At 39.0% G+C, this 13,196-nt stretch overlaps 1 protein-coding gene across 3 annotated transcripts in view; it reads left to right on the top strand.

Moving 5' to 3' along the window:
• The first annotated feature begins 783 nt into the window (after nt 1-783).
• mtmr4 (myotubularin related protein 4) overlaps nt 784-13,196 on the top strand; it is a 44,036-nt gene continuing 31,623 nt past the window's right edge. The window contains exons 1-2 of one of the 3 annotated variants that reach the window (XM_055043452.1): nt 784-837; nt 5,965-6,069. In XM_055043452.1, the coding sequence (XP_054899427.1) occupies nt 6,055-6,069 (15 nt within the window). In that variant the 5' untranslated portion in view covers nt 784-837; nt 5,965-6,054. Of the gene's footprint in view, nt 838-4,769; nt 4,915-5,964; nt 6,070-11,578; nt 12,883-13,196 lie in introns of those variants that run through there. The other 2 variants (XM_055043451.1, XM_055043450.1) reach the window with 2 other exon arrangements.

The raw sequence follows: 13,196 nt of genomic DNA, 5'->3' as shown, positions 1-13,196 counted from the left end.
AGTTTTATTTGCAATTTCTACCACCAGAGGGCGCTATTTCCATTGAAGAAACAAATCAAAATCCTCAACTCAGAGTTAACGATAATAATAGCCAGAATTTAATCCTTTGATATGCTGAGCTTTAATTCATTATGGTGGATCACATAAATTAACCATTTCCCTCTTTGGTTATTCGATTGTACATTTTCCCCCTTTTGATTGCTTGTTTAAAACACTGATAAAGTCGACCATATAATATGGTATGTAATTATTGTGGGCTCCTGTAAGCAGGCCACAGAAATTGATCAAACATGTAATTGAGAGAAATTGATTAATGATCCTGCAGTGGAATACTTATTAATTTTTTTAAAATTATTCTGTTTGATAATTACATGACCACATTAGCTATTTTAATAAAAATTAAACATACAAAATGTTCTGTTCTGAATTTAACAAACTAAATTTTTTTCTGTCATTTCTCATTTATTGCTGTGGTCCATGCACAGGAAGTCGTGAATTCCTTGAATGCCTCATGTCGGCTGTACTCCCGCTGCTGTACATGTGAGCCGCCGCACGTACCGCGCTATTTGTGTGTGTACCCAATTTGTGCCGCGCTGTGATTTTCTATTGGTGCGCTTCGAGCGTTTAGTAACATGTGATTGGCTCGGCAGTGGGCGTGTGCCGTTCACGGGTTGCACCATTTCCAATTGTGATTGGCCAAACCAAACGTTGAAGCGCCATTGGCCCAAGCTGGTCGGTTTGCTCGCTCGCTATTGGCTGGCGTCCTTGTCATCGCACAAGAATGCGGAAGTTGCGGAAGTCTACTGAGTCACCGTTGTGTCAGCTGATTCTTTCTGAGTGAGTAACTCGGTTTATTTCTTTAAATTAAGTGACTTCTGAGCGGCATATTTCATGTGACATGCCCCTGGGCTTTCAGACGAAGGTGGCACTTGTGAACCTTAAACTAGTTTGTTGTTTCCAATGGACGTACGAGCGAGTTTTACCCAGCTTCTTCTTGTAAGGTTGCTATCCGGAAGCTAGCCTACAGCTAGTGCTTTTGGACACATAGTTCTCACTGAGAGACACGCTTTCGGTTTGACGAGTTATCATGCTGGAGTCCAGCATCAGTCTGTGATCGAACTGGCTTCGACTTTCACTTTCACACGAGGGGTGTTTGAACTTGTTTCACACCTGTTGTTGTTTGTCATCAGTCCCTCAAACAGCTTGTTTGTTTCTGGAAATTTCTAACCATAGTTTACTGAAAAACACCTGGACTCTTTATCCAGGAGGAATAGAAACTGCATCTCCAGGAGATTCTTTATTCATAGGTTGTAATAATTATCATCACTCATATTTTGTTTCGTTTTTCCCCCTTCTTGTTTGCAATAAATGAATAAAAACGCGATTAAAAGCAAGTTTTAATTGACTGATTAGCAGAATAGAACTGCTGAACAGCTGAATCATTTTTTTTTTAAATTTGAAACAAGCTATTGAGATGTTTTGGTAGAAATATTGTATTTCATAATTATACATCTTATTTTTCTTTTAAGAAGATGTATAATTATCCTGATTTGTTTTCTCTGACATACTGAATAAACTTCAGTTGATGTAAAAAGTTACACATTTGGACTAAAATTGTATTTTTTAACTGCAGCTTGTCTCTAGTATAGTTTAGCTTGTGTACTAAAGCATAGCTATAGATGGGTTTGAACAATTTTTATTTATTTATTGTAATTTATTTGGTAAGTTTAAAATGCTTCATTTCATTATTTTACCAGTGTATTTCATTATTATAGATGCTTAACCAGTTGGATTGGGAAGACATAATTTTCTTAATTAAAAAAAATACAAATTATTACTCCATATATTAGCTGTAGAATTAATTTTACAAATATTTTAACAGCACGATAAAAGCCCCATTCACAAATTGACAAAGACCGCCATGAGAAGGAAGCACTTCAATGAATCCTTCAGTTTGTATCAAACTCTTTTGAGATGAGAGAAAAAAAAAAGATTTTTCTCTTGAAGATAAAGATCTTTATCAAGATTTTTTTTTATTTTTTATTTTTTTACATATAAAGACTGGCAAATCCAGGAATACTGAGATGCTAAGCTAGCAAATTGGATTTTTATTTTGAGACAATGTGCAAAGCAGTTCATCACTTTAACTACAACCACACATAAAGTTTCAGTTGGAAATCTCTCCTACGTCTCTTCTTTATTATTGCTTGCAGTGAGGAACTGAAGTCCAGTGAGCAAAATTATGGAAAGCAGCGATCTAAAAATAGGATAGATTGTTTTGTAGCGCTTCAGTTGTTAGAGGAAGAAAAAGTGGCACAGATTCAGCAAGTTCAATCTTTATTTGTTGCCATTCATTCAACTAATTCCACGGATGGCTGAGATTTGGAGAACTAAACTGCTTCTCAAATAACTGAACACTAAATAGTAGCTTTTTTCTGCTTACCAGATAAAACCTTAATCAGGCCGACTTGACGTCTTTATTTTTTTCCACTGTAGATTTTCTTTTTTTTTTTTGCCTAATCAAAATTATCTTTGCAGATAAACGCATGATATTCTGTTGAAAGTCACATGATGTGAAGCAAAACTTGATTTTCTTATAAGAAGCATCTTGGCGGTTTGACATTTCTGTGGAAGAAGCATCACACGGCGCTTAATAAAACACTTTTTGTTCGGAAACTCATTACCCGAAAACTGTCGATGTTTTTAGTGTAGGGTTGAATGTCTGAAGAGAAAATGTAAGGGTTTACCAACAAGATTGGCAAACTCTTAAAACTTTAAATGTTTAGCAGACATTTTAGGACATTTTCTGTAAAATATCTAGCATGGCTCATCGAAGCACATATTCTCATTTACTGTCATGTGCCCAAAACTTGTTTTATTAAGCTGCTGCTTCTTTCAAGACAGTTTTACATGAGGAAAAATGTCATTGAGATTATATTGTTTTGACAATATCAATTATGATTAACTTGCATTGTCCTGAGGTTTTATTTTCCCACCACTGTTGATGAGTTTTAGCTCATGAACAGTTACTTAAAATATGTCCTACCAAATATTGCATGCAACCAGTGCGATTGTGATGTAACACACATTGATACTCCAATGGCGATCCTCTGTATTTAGCCCCAGTTTTATTTCAGTCATAAGTCTGTGTAGGTTTAAGCATGATTTGACTTGCATAAGCAGCCACATGACACTCGGAGCGGTGTGGGAGCATTTACCTGGAATTGTTTTGTTTGTTTTTTTAACTTTTGTCACCCGTTGTTAGCCCCAGGGACACGCCTGTTTTGAGTTTAATAAAATGCTGCAGTGAGCGGGATGAGCGCTGTCGCTGTCTTTGTTTCATATTCAAGCAGGATCTGTTCTGCAAACAGATTTGCAATTAATTGACTTGAATTACATGCCTGGTTGTTCAGGTTGAGGTGTCTTAAGCCAACAGCTAGACTTTTTTTTTGTTAGAATCAATCAGTCACTTCAGATTTAATTTCTTGGCTTTGAAATAACATTCTTTTTCTTCTTCTATTTTCTTGCAACTCATCAACATAAAATGTTCCCTCTCTCCCAAAATAAGCGTTCAGACACATAAATGTGTCTTTATTTACAAATTTGGTGATAATCATGCACAGAACCTTAGAGGGTTATTGAAGTATTCATGCTCGTTTTTTGGCAGAATGTCATCATCACTGTTTTGCTTCCAGTTTGTCAAAATGTGCCAGAATCTGTTGGATTTCATTGTAGTATGATGTAAAGAAATTGTGCAATTTTTGTGTGGTTAAATAATTTGGGCTGCAGTAGAATTCTTCATTTAACCACATATCTTTTTATACAGTATTAGATATAGCGTGTTTATTTGCACTAAAACATGCAAATAAACGAATCCATGTCTTTTTTAAGATTAAACAATAAACATCTTATTGCCTGGAATGCAACAGCACAGCATTCTTGATCGTCTGTAGCAAGGGATTGATCTGCAGCTAAAAAAAATCCTAACTTGTGAAAAGCACTGTCTTTTCTGCTAGACTTAATGTCGGTGCATTGTAGGACTGCTCTGATGACTTTTTTTTTATTAACTAGTTGATAAGAGAACAGCAAAATGATTTTTTATTTTTTAAGAATGGAAAAACAGAATTTGGACCCAAAGAAGCTCAAACTTGTTTGAGGAATTCTGGGTACAGCATATTTTCAGACAAATATTTCCTTTAATCTTGAGTACAAAATATATGTATTGTGGAGTTTAGACTTAATTTCTGCTCTGAATATGTTCTTTCAGAATCAAACATTTTGAGTCTGCATACTCCAGTTAACTATTAATTGATTAGTAAACAAGCTAACAATTGTTTCAATAATCGATTCGTAACAATTTTTTCAGTCCTCCAAACATACCACAAAGTGAGATTCTTCTGGCTCCTGCTAATGTAGTTTGGAAGCAACTTTCTGATTACAGAAAATTTTTAAGTATCCATAATCCGTTTTTGGTTTGTAGTTCTGCTGTCAGTTCCACAATACAAAGTTGTGGAGTTAATCTAGTTAATAGGTTGTTTTTGTTTCCAGTGTGATCTCTTACAGCTGCACATATAACCCATCGCCCGTATGGAATAATCGGTGTCGTACATTCGGGACTGACGGTAATGCCCCACGACAAAACAAATCACGAGTGCGCTGCATGTTGTAAGGCGTGTGTGGCCCGCAGTATGACTTTCTTTCACTTGAGGGAGCGGGAGGAGGAGGGGGGCGGAAGAGCAAGCAGTGGCGGAGGGAGGCGTGTCACACACTCGATTACAAGCAGTTTCTGTTTGGGACTCAGAGGCTACTGCAGCTCTTCCCAGCTCACATTCAGCTCTAAAAAGTAGACTGAACTTTTCACAGAACGTTTGATCCAACACTTTGAGGCAAGATTGCAGCTGAAGTTTGGTTTTTGTGAGTATGTTTCTTCTTTTTTTCTAAAAAATAAAATTAAATAAAAAAAAAAATCTTTCTGTTCTGTGGAGTGGTGTGGTGTGCAAAAGGGGGTGTGTCATGGTAAAAAAAAAAAAAATAGCCGAGCAAGAGGATGGCAAGTAAAAAAACTTTGATAGAACAATATGAAACAATAATCAGATTGTTTAGTCTACTCCTAAACAAGGAAGTAAAGACTTGGTCCATGTTTTGTCTGAAAGCCAGTATTTAACTTTTTTCTCTCTCTCTAAACTTGAACTGAACTTGCTCCTCTTCCTCCTGACTGAACTTGCAAAGGCAAAAGAATGCACTGAATGAATTCAGCAGCAGAGAGCTTCACATTCATTCAGTGAACTCCCAGGTCACTGAATAAAATTATTACAAATATAAGTGTATATTTGTAATATTTGCATCGTACTATTTAGGGATCCACTGTTTTATTACATCTTCCGACAAGGTAGGAGTATAAAAATGGCTTTTAGCTTCAGGTCTTTTGTGTTTCCAATACATTATCACTGCTGAGGTGATTTTTAATGATCTGTTTTGATTATGGCAACACATCCACCCGAGCTCCTCGCTGTGTTTTGGGTGTGGAGAAAAGTTATCTGCCTGACCGCTGATAACTTGACAGAGAACGTTGACTCTGCATTTCTCATAAATCGGAGAATTTCCGGTCAGGTCAGCCGACGTGCTCCCGTGTCACCACGCTGGTGTCGGAGTACACGTTTGGCACGTTCCTGCGTGTCCGCCTGCAGCGCAGCATGTGTGCTGCGTCTCTGCGTCGACTTTAACTGATTCACTAAGAGCACTTGTCGTCCAAAGGAGCCGGTCAAACCATCAGTGTTTATCTCCGACCTTATTTGGGAAAAGTGTTGAATTGTGGGTGTTTTCTTGGGTCTATAGATCTATAAATCTGTAGCTCATGCTGTACTTTGAACGAAAGGGGCGTTGGAATACTTTGAGTAACCACCCACGTACAGCTGAAGTCTGAATGTGATGCGTTTTATTTTTTATTTTTTTTTATCTTGGCAGGATTCATTGCTGGCACGGCAAAACCCAGCAGACAGGAGGAGAGGGGAGGAGTCTGAAGGGGAGCACCCACCGTCTCTGTCTGCAGCGCCGATGGCTGGCAACATGGTGAGCCAATCGCACCGAGGAGGCCCAGGTGCATGCAAAAAAAAAAAAACGTCACCTCCTGGTTCCTGATGCGTTTTAATCCTCGTGTTTCTCTGAAGCCCGTGAACAATTCCTCTAAACGTAAAGCGACAAGTTGCAACCTCGCTCTTTTTACAGGAAACGGCAAAGTACAGTTGCAGGTCTAAACAAGGCGCGAAGAGTCGCGCACAAGTTTTACACAATCCACCCTTCACACCTCAGTCTTTCCAACGCCGTTCAGAACCTCCTGGTTGTTGCAGCGCAAATCTTATTGTAGGCCGAACTGGCCTTTTTCCTGTTATCACAAGGTTTAAAAAAAAAAAAACACAAAAATTAAAAATATCAAGCAGAAAGTTGGCATCAGTTTTCCATTTAAAACTGATGAAACTATTAAAAAAAATGTGAAAGAAATCAGAATTGTTTTCGTCATTAACTAAAACAAGTGGGAGACACTAACTTTTACTCATGTCTGAACCAACTCTTTGACTTCGAAGAAACATTTCAGTTTGTTTTCAGTAAACCAGGCAGGAATCATGTTGTTGCTGCTATAGTGACTCCCTCTGGCTCCACAAGGTGCAGGCGCAGTCAGCAGTGCTGCATCTTCAGATGCTCACTGTCGTCTTAATCAGTGAAAGCAGCGGAGCAGCTCACTGATGTCTCAACTCTGCTGGGGCTCCATGACACAGATATTCTCTGCATAGAAGCACATCAATCTGAAACATTGACATGAAACAAAAACCCTGCTTTATATGTATATAAATGTGACATTTGAAACTATAGATGACAAAACCCCAGAGATCCAGGCATTAATTATTGGGTGTTTTGTTCTGTGGTAGCATATAATGACAAATAAACACTATCCTACAACTGAATGGGGATTTGATTATTTAATACTTTATTTACTTTAATTCTCTGGTGGACTTGTTCTGGAAAAAGTCAGTTTGTTTGGAACATTCTCACTAAAACACTTTTCTATGAATTTACAACTTCTTTCAAAGAACTCACTTAAAATAAGTGTATTATTTCAAGAATACACTTCTGTGAAACTCTTAGATATAGTAATTCTTAATTGTAGGCCTTATAAAGTGCCAAAATCCATCCAATTTTTTCAATTCTAGGTATTAGTGTACTGTTAGCTACATTTAAACATTTACATTTGCTTTTTAATTGCATTTTTTCAGCTCTACCACAGGAATGTAGATGTTACAATGTGATAAAACTAGAAACTACATCAGGCAAAGGGACTTGATCCCCCAACATTCACCCTTCCCTGCAAACCAGCATATGATCCTCCTATTGAATCTATCTTATTTTATTACACTGTATGTTTAAGGGATTAGAATCAAACTGGTCTTACATTATTCACAATCTACTCTGAAATCATGAGAAAGTGTATATTTAAGAGGTTTGGCATGAAGACAGGCATTCAAATAGTTGCCTTGAGCACCTCAACAGCAGCCATTATGAAGCTTAGAGTTAGAAGATCGTAAAGTAAGGTAGCTGATATACAAACACACTTGGGGCTCCTGCCAAAGCTGGAAAACATGCTTTACCCATTAAGTAAGCTAAATGTAAGGCATTAGTTCAGTCCTTTACTTTATTAGTCCATGTAGCTCATAAGTCTTGAAAAGGTCTTAAAATTTATCTTCCTACAATTTGCAGAAGCCATAAAAAGTTGACAACATGGATAATCCATTCTGGATGTTTTTGTCTCTGATACTGATTCAAGTCAAACGTGCGTTTGTTGATGTCTCATTCCATACTTTCTGAAAATATATACAAACACTGCATTCCCTCTGCTATTACATTAGTATTGTGGTGTTGCAGCACTTGATCTAAAAACGTAAACTCAAGATAGACTATTTTGTCGCGTTTAGTTCAGTTTTTAGAGGTAGAAAAAGCAGCACAGATTAACTAAGTTGTTTCAGTCTTTATTTGTTGCCGTTCATTGAACTGTAACACCACAGATGGCTGAGATTTGAAGAATTAAATAATAATTTTTTAAAATCCACTGTATTGTTCCAACAAACACACATACACCAGTTGTATCGTTTGTTTCTTACTACTTCTGCAGTACCAGACTAATGTTGGCATGTCTTTTTTTAATATGACTTGTTGATGATTTAGTCTAGCACATTTCAGAGCTTTTCTAGTGAAGGTGTACAAAAATATCCCGTGGTGTTTACACATAGCAAAATACTATTGATTATTGTTTTGCACTGAGTTGCTTATATGAGAAAACCATTTGTATTGAGTTTTGTTTTTAAAACACAACCTCGCTCTAGAAAGATAAGAGAAGTTACGGTAAAGATGACAGATTTGTCTTGAACCTAAAGGGAACAGAAACAGGAAGTATAACAGGAGGACATGTGTCTCATCGTCCTGATCTGCCCTGTCATTGTGGCTGGTTGCCCAGCTCCCAGCTTTTTAATGAGAGCTTTGGCTCAGACGGTGGCCTGGCTGGTGATGTGTCCACTGAGACAGGTGAAGTGAGAATGCTAACCAACGAGACCTGCAGTAAAGTTTAATTCCATGTATTACGCCCACCATCAGGTCTCTAATCTTGCCATCCTAGGTATGTTGTAGAGTGGTTTCGTGTGGTCACAGTTGTGTTCTGCAAGAGAAACCACACTTGACCTGCAATGCTAGGCTAGGTGAACCAGACACAGCTTAAACAGGGCGTCTGTGCTTCCTTAAAACGTATTATAGTCTTAAATGACTATCTAAAATTACAACCTCAAACATTTTCTTTGGATTCTGTGACTCGAGATGGTTGAGGCTACCCCTAACTTACTGCTATCATACCCTTGCTATTTAGCTAGCTTTTTTGAGTCTGTCACGGGTGATTTAGAACATTTTTGCCAGTTGACTGGACAAATTTTGTACATTTCTGTAGCAGTATAGGTCTTAAATTCTGGCCATAAGTTTTAAAAAGGCATTTAAAAATCTTAAATTTGAGTTGGTGAAACCTGCAGAAACCTTGCTAAAGTAATTCAGTCACATGCTGTCACATAAGGCCGTATTGTTGTTTTGATTATGATTCATGTATCCACATGTTGGTAGTTTTTGTGCAACAAGTGGTTTGACCTTTAACTCCATTAGGAAGCCATATTTTTTTCAGTAAGCCTCTAAATGGTTTCAGGTAGGGGTATTTCCATCTGTTTTAAGTTCTTCTTTGCGGTTTAGGACTTCAGGTGAGATTGTCTGACTCCTTTCCAGCAGTTGCTACTGTAGGTAATATCATCCTGTTAATCCTCTCTTGTGAGAGGGTGATTATAATAGCTTCCCAGCCTCAAGTGTTTTTCCCCCCTAACTAAAACAAGATGGAAGGTATTGAAATTGTGCTGTTGTCTGCTCATGCAGCTCGTTTGTTTGTAGAATAGTTGGAGGATGGAAACGTGGACAATGGCGTTGATTTCACTCCTGCCTCTGTACCCGTTGTGCGTTGAAAAGCTACCTTGTATGATTATTTGGAGTTGGTGAGAGAAGTTAACGTACCCACACCACACACACACACACACTCACGCACACACAGGCAAAGATGTGTTATGTGTCCCTGTTTCAAAAACAGGGACACATAAGTGAAGCTTGCTTCAAACCCAATTAGAGCCGGTGCATAGGTGTGGGTGGTTTGAGAAGCAACCAGTAGGTTTGCGGTTGAGGCCTGAGAGTTAATTTAAGGTCAACGTTAATGATTTCACAGAAGGGACCTTTGCTTCTGTCACAGTTTGACCTTGTTTGTGTAGTCTAGTTCCCTACTATTTCCTGTGCTTTCAGTGAAATATGTAACTTTGACACTAACCTCTGTGTACTCGACATGGGATTTCTCTCTTTTTTTTTTTTTTTTTGTTACTGTGTGAGACGTATTCTTTGCATAACTGTCTAATTTTGAAAAATTTTACATAGAAATGATTTATATTTACACTGGTTTCTCTCAAATTGTTGAAATTGCTGGAAAACGATGGTTATGTTTACAGTTTGCTCTCTTAACTTTTACTGATTTGCCCAGTCGGACATGCAGCCTAACATCTCTCATCTTATCCACTTCTATATCTGTGTGTGAACATGTAGGCTGACACCATGCATTGGTGACTCGCTGCCCTGTTTTCCTAAAATAAACCCGGAGACAGGAGCCCAAATCTGCTGCTCACTTTTGTGACTGGCTAAAGTGGAGCTTTTGAATGTAAATAGGCAAAAAACAAAGATTGGCTGACTTCATAGGTGGGTTGTGATTTACTCATTTCAAAGTTGCTTTGTTAATTTTTAACTACCATTATGACCAAAGGAGTTTCAGATTGCAAATAAAGATTTTTACTCGGATAAAAAAAAAAGATAAGGTGTTATCTCTCTTTTGTCTTTTAATAAAAGGAAAACATTTGTCCTTTTATTAAATGTTTAGAAACTTTGGCTGAATGGTTTGCATTCTGTATTAATAGAAATCTATAAACACTATTTAGTTTTTTCATGTTAAAGTTACATGAAAGCATGCACTTTACTCTGTCATCATGGTAAAAGATGCCAGGGGAAAGTACATTCAGCTTTTCTTCACTTTTGAACATTGATTTTTGAGCAAGAAGTAACTTTTGTTCCAAGCAGAGAAGCTGAAGAAGCACAGTTCCTCTTTTTAAGCAATAACAAACACTCAACCTATTTTAAAATCACTTTTTAAAAAAGTCCCAAAAACCACTGTTTTAGTTTCACTTCAGTTTATTTTAGTTTCAGTTTATATTTATGTGCACTGACAACATTTAACCAGATGAAATGTAACCAGTGGTATTGTTTTTGGGTTCATTTTAAGCAACATTTCTGAGAAGTTTTGTTCTTTACCAGTGAAAAAACTCTGAAATGAATTAAATTAGCAAACCACCTGTTTTTTCTTTTTTCTTTTAAGTAGTATAAACGTAATTATTCTGATAAATAGTTACATTAAGATATAATTAGCATTAACATATAGGTTTTATGTCTAAAAATGTACCCGCAGTAGGCCAGTTCCTTAGTAAGAATTTTACTAACACTTTTTGTCTGTTTCTAATAATTCTAATTTATTCTAAAAGCAAAAATAAGAATTACAGCTTTAACAATGCATTTAATTGGAAATTTTGGCTGCAGCCCTTTCGCTTCAGTTCACACTTGTACTGAACGAGTGCCATGTCATTTCATTCTCATCGTTTGTAAGATCCAACTTTACGTCTTGTCACAATGCTTTAGGAAGCGAAACCCTAACCCTACCACTCCCAGCCATCACTGAAGTCTGCTGTTTGTTTGATGTTCCTCCTATTAGGACCCATAAAAACATATTGCCTTCATTATTTTCTGCTGGACAGCGCACACACTGAATAACAGGAGACTGAGCCAACATCTGTTGGATTTAAAGCAAAATGTTTAAATATTTCTAAAACACTTCAAGTACAAATATCAATTACAGACTAATATGCTTGATCAAATTTTAATAATTTTTCTTCTGCACATAAACTTTATAAATACTACTGTTGCATAGGTGCCTGTACTTGCCTGACCTTTGACTCTCCAGATTTCCTTTTTTCCTATATATATTTTTAAAAAATCAGTAATGATGTAATTTCATTACTTTAAAGCACAACCTTATCATGTAGAATCAAGTCCTTTCATCCATGAAATCAATATCCAGCAGTGCTGCATTTCTCTGTGTACTTCATTACACGTTACATAATGTGGGGTCAGGCAGCTGGAGGTGAGTCGCCGTCACGACTCGGCAGGGGGAAGGTTGGCGCTGGTGGGGTGTTTTATGCTCCCCGCCTTCCCCAGTGAAGCTCTGCATCCACTGATGCAGCTCACAGTGCAGAGACGGAGGAGAGGAAGGATTTTTCAATAACGCTGAGTCACCAGAGCCCCCCAAATAGATCCCCTCTCCTTCAGACCCCCTCCCGCCCTTCCTCTGTCCTCAGCTGCACAGGAGCAGCTGCGCCGCATCCAGTGCAGCAGTTTTGTGACGATAAACCTCTAGCTGAGGGGGTTTTCCCCTTCTCTTCTGCCTCGGGATCAGCTGGTGGTGTTTTTTTATTTCATGTCCGTGCGTGTCCGGCGCATTCGTCAAATCGCTGCGAGCGTACCCCTCGTGCAGCTTTGAGGAGGGCGCAGCACACTGCGGTTGTCAGATGGCACATGCACGGCAGTTTTCCCTGTCAGTCCTCCTGCTTACGCTGCTTGAGAACCATATTCCTGTAAGAAGCTGGCGGGGGGAGGAGTGCAAGATGAAAGGGATACAGGAGGAGAGATGCGAGCGTGTCAAATGGAGAGAGAGAGGTTGATGCACATGCGGAGGGGTGGAGCTTAGCATCAGGCAGTTCCCTCTGTCTTCCTTTCTCCCATTTTTTCCCCCCTCCGTAACTCCATCGGTGGTGCTTTTCAGCTCTTCCCACAGTTGTTTTTTTTTTTTTAAGCTCGCTGGCTCCGTCGGACTGCGGCTCCTCGTTGTACCTTTCATGGACTATCCTCCTTTTCTCAGCCGTGCAACAGGGACCGTCTTCAGACGCCGGCACGCTCCCTCTCCCCTCTCTGGAGTGGTGGGGGGAGAGGACTGGGGTTTGGGATTCTAAATGACACCAGCTTGTCATCTTCCAGCACATCCTGAGTAGAGCAACCCGCTAAAGGTGGCTGGGGGTACACAAGTTCGAGGGGGGCCGGGGCGGCTGGGAGAAGGATGGTCACGCCGGCTCCTCGTGCTGCAGTCGTGCTGCTGGTCTTTCAGGCACAGTCTTGCTTTTCCTCGACATGAGCCTCTCAGCCAGGGTGTCCTGCTCCATGCTCAACTGCTTTGTAAGTTCACTCCCATGTTATTGTGCTCTTTGTGGTCCTAGTTCAGATTACAGTGGGTGTGTATTCCTGCTTCCCTCCCCTCCCATCTCACCTCACCACCTGTGTGTGTGCGCATGCCTGCCTTCTCACCAAAGGGGGAAGGGATTCATCAACATGAGTGCCACAGTTATTAACTAACACCAACTTCGGCTAATGTACGTGTGTTGATGAACAACTACTTTGGCGTACTTTTGAGTTGCAGAGGTTTGGTCCGGAGAAGGTCTAGTTCAAAATGTTTGTGCCCAGAGTGAGAACAAGATGTGCCACGCTAGCTG

The sequence above is a fragment of the Poeciliopsis prolifica genome, unplaced genomic scaffold (genome assembly GCF_027474105.1).
Source record: "Poeciliopsis prolifica strain line A6 unplaced genomic scaffold, Auburn_PproV2 SCAFFOLD019, whole genome shotgun sequence".
NCBI lineage: Eukaryota > Metazoa > Chordata > Actinopteri > Cyprinodontiformes > Poeciliidae > Poeciliopsis > Poeciliopsis prolifica.
Note: the sequence above shows the minus strand (reverse complement) of the source record. Positions and strands in the feature narration are given on the sequence as shown.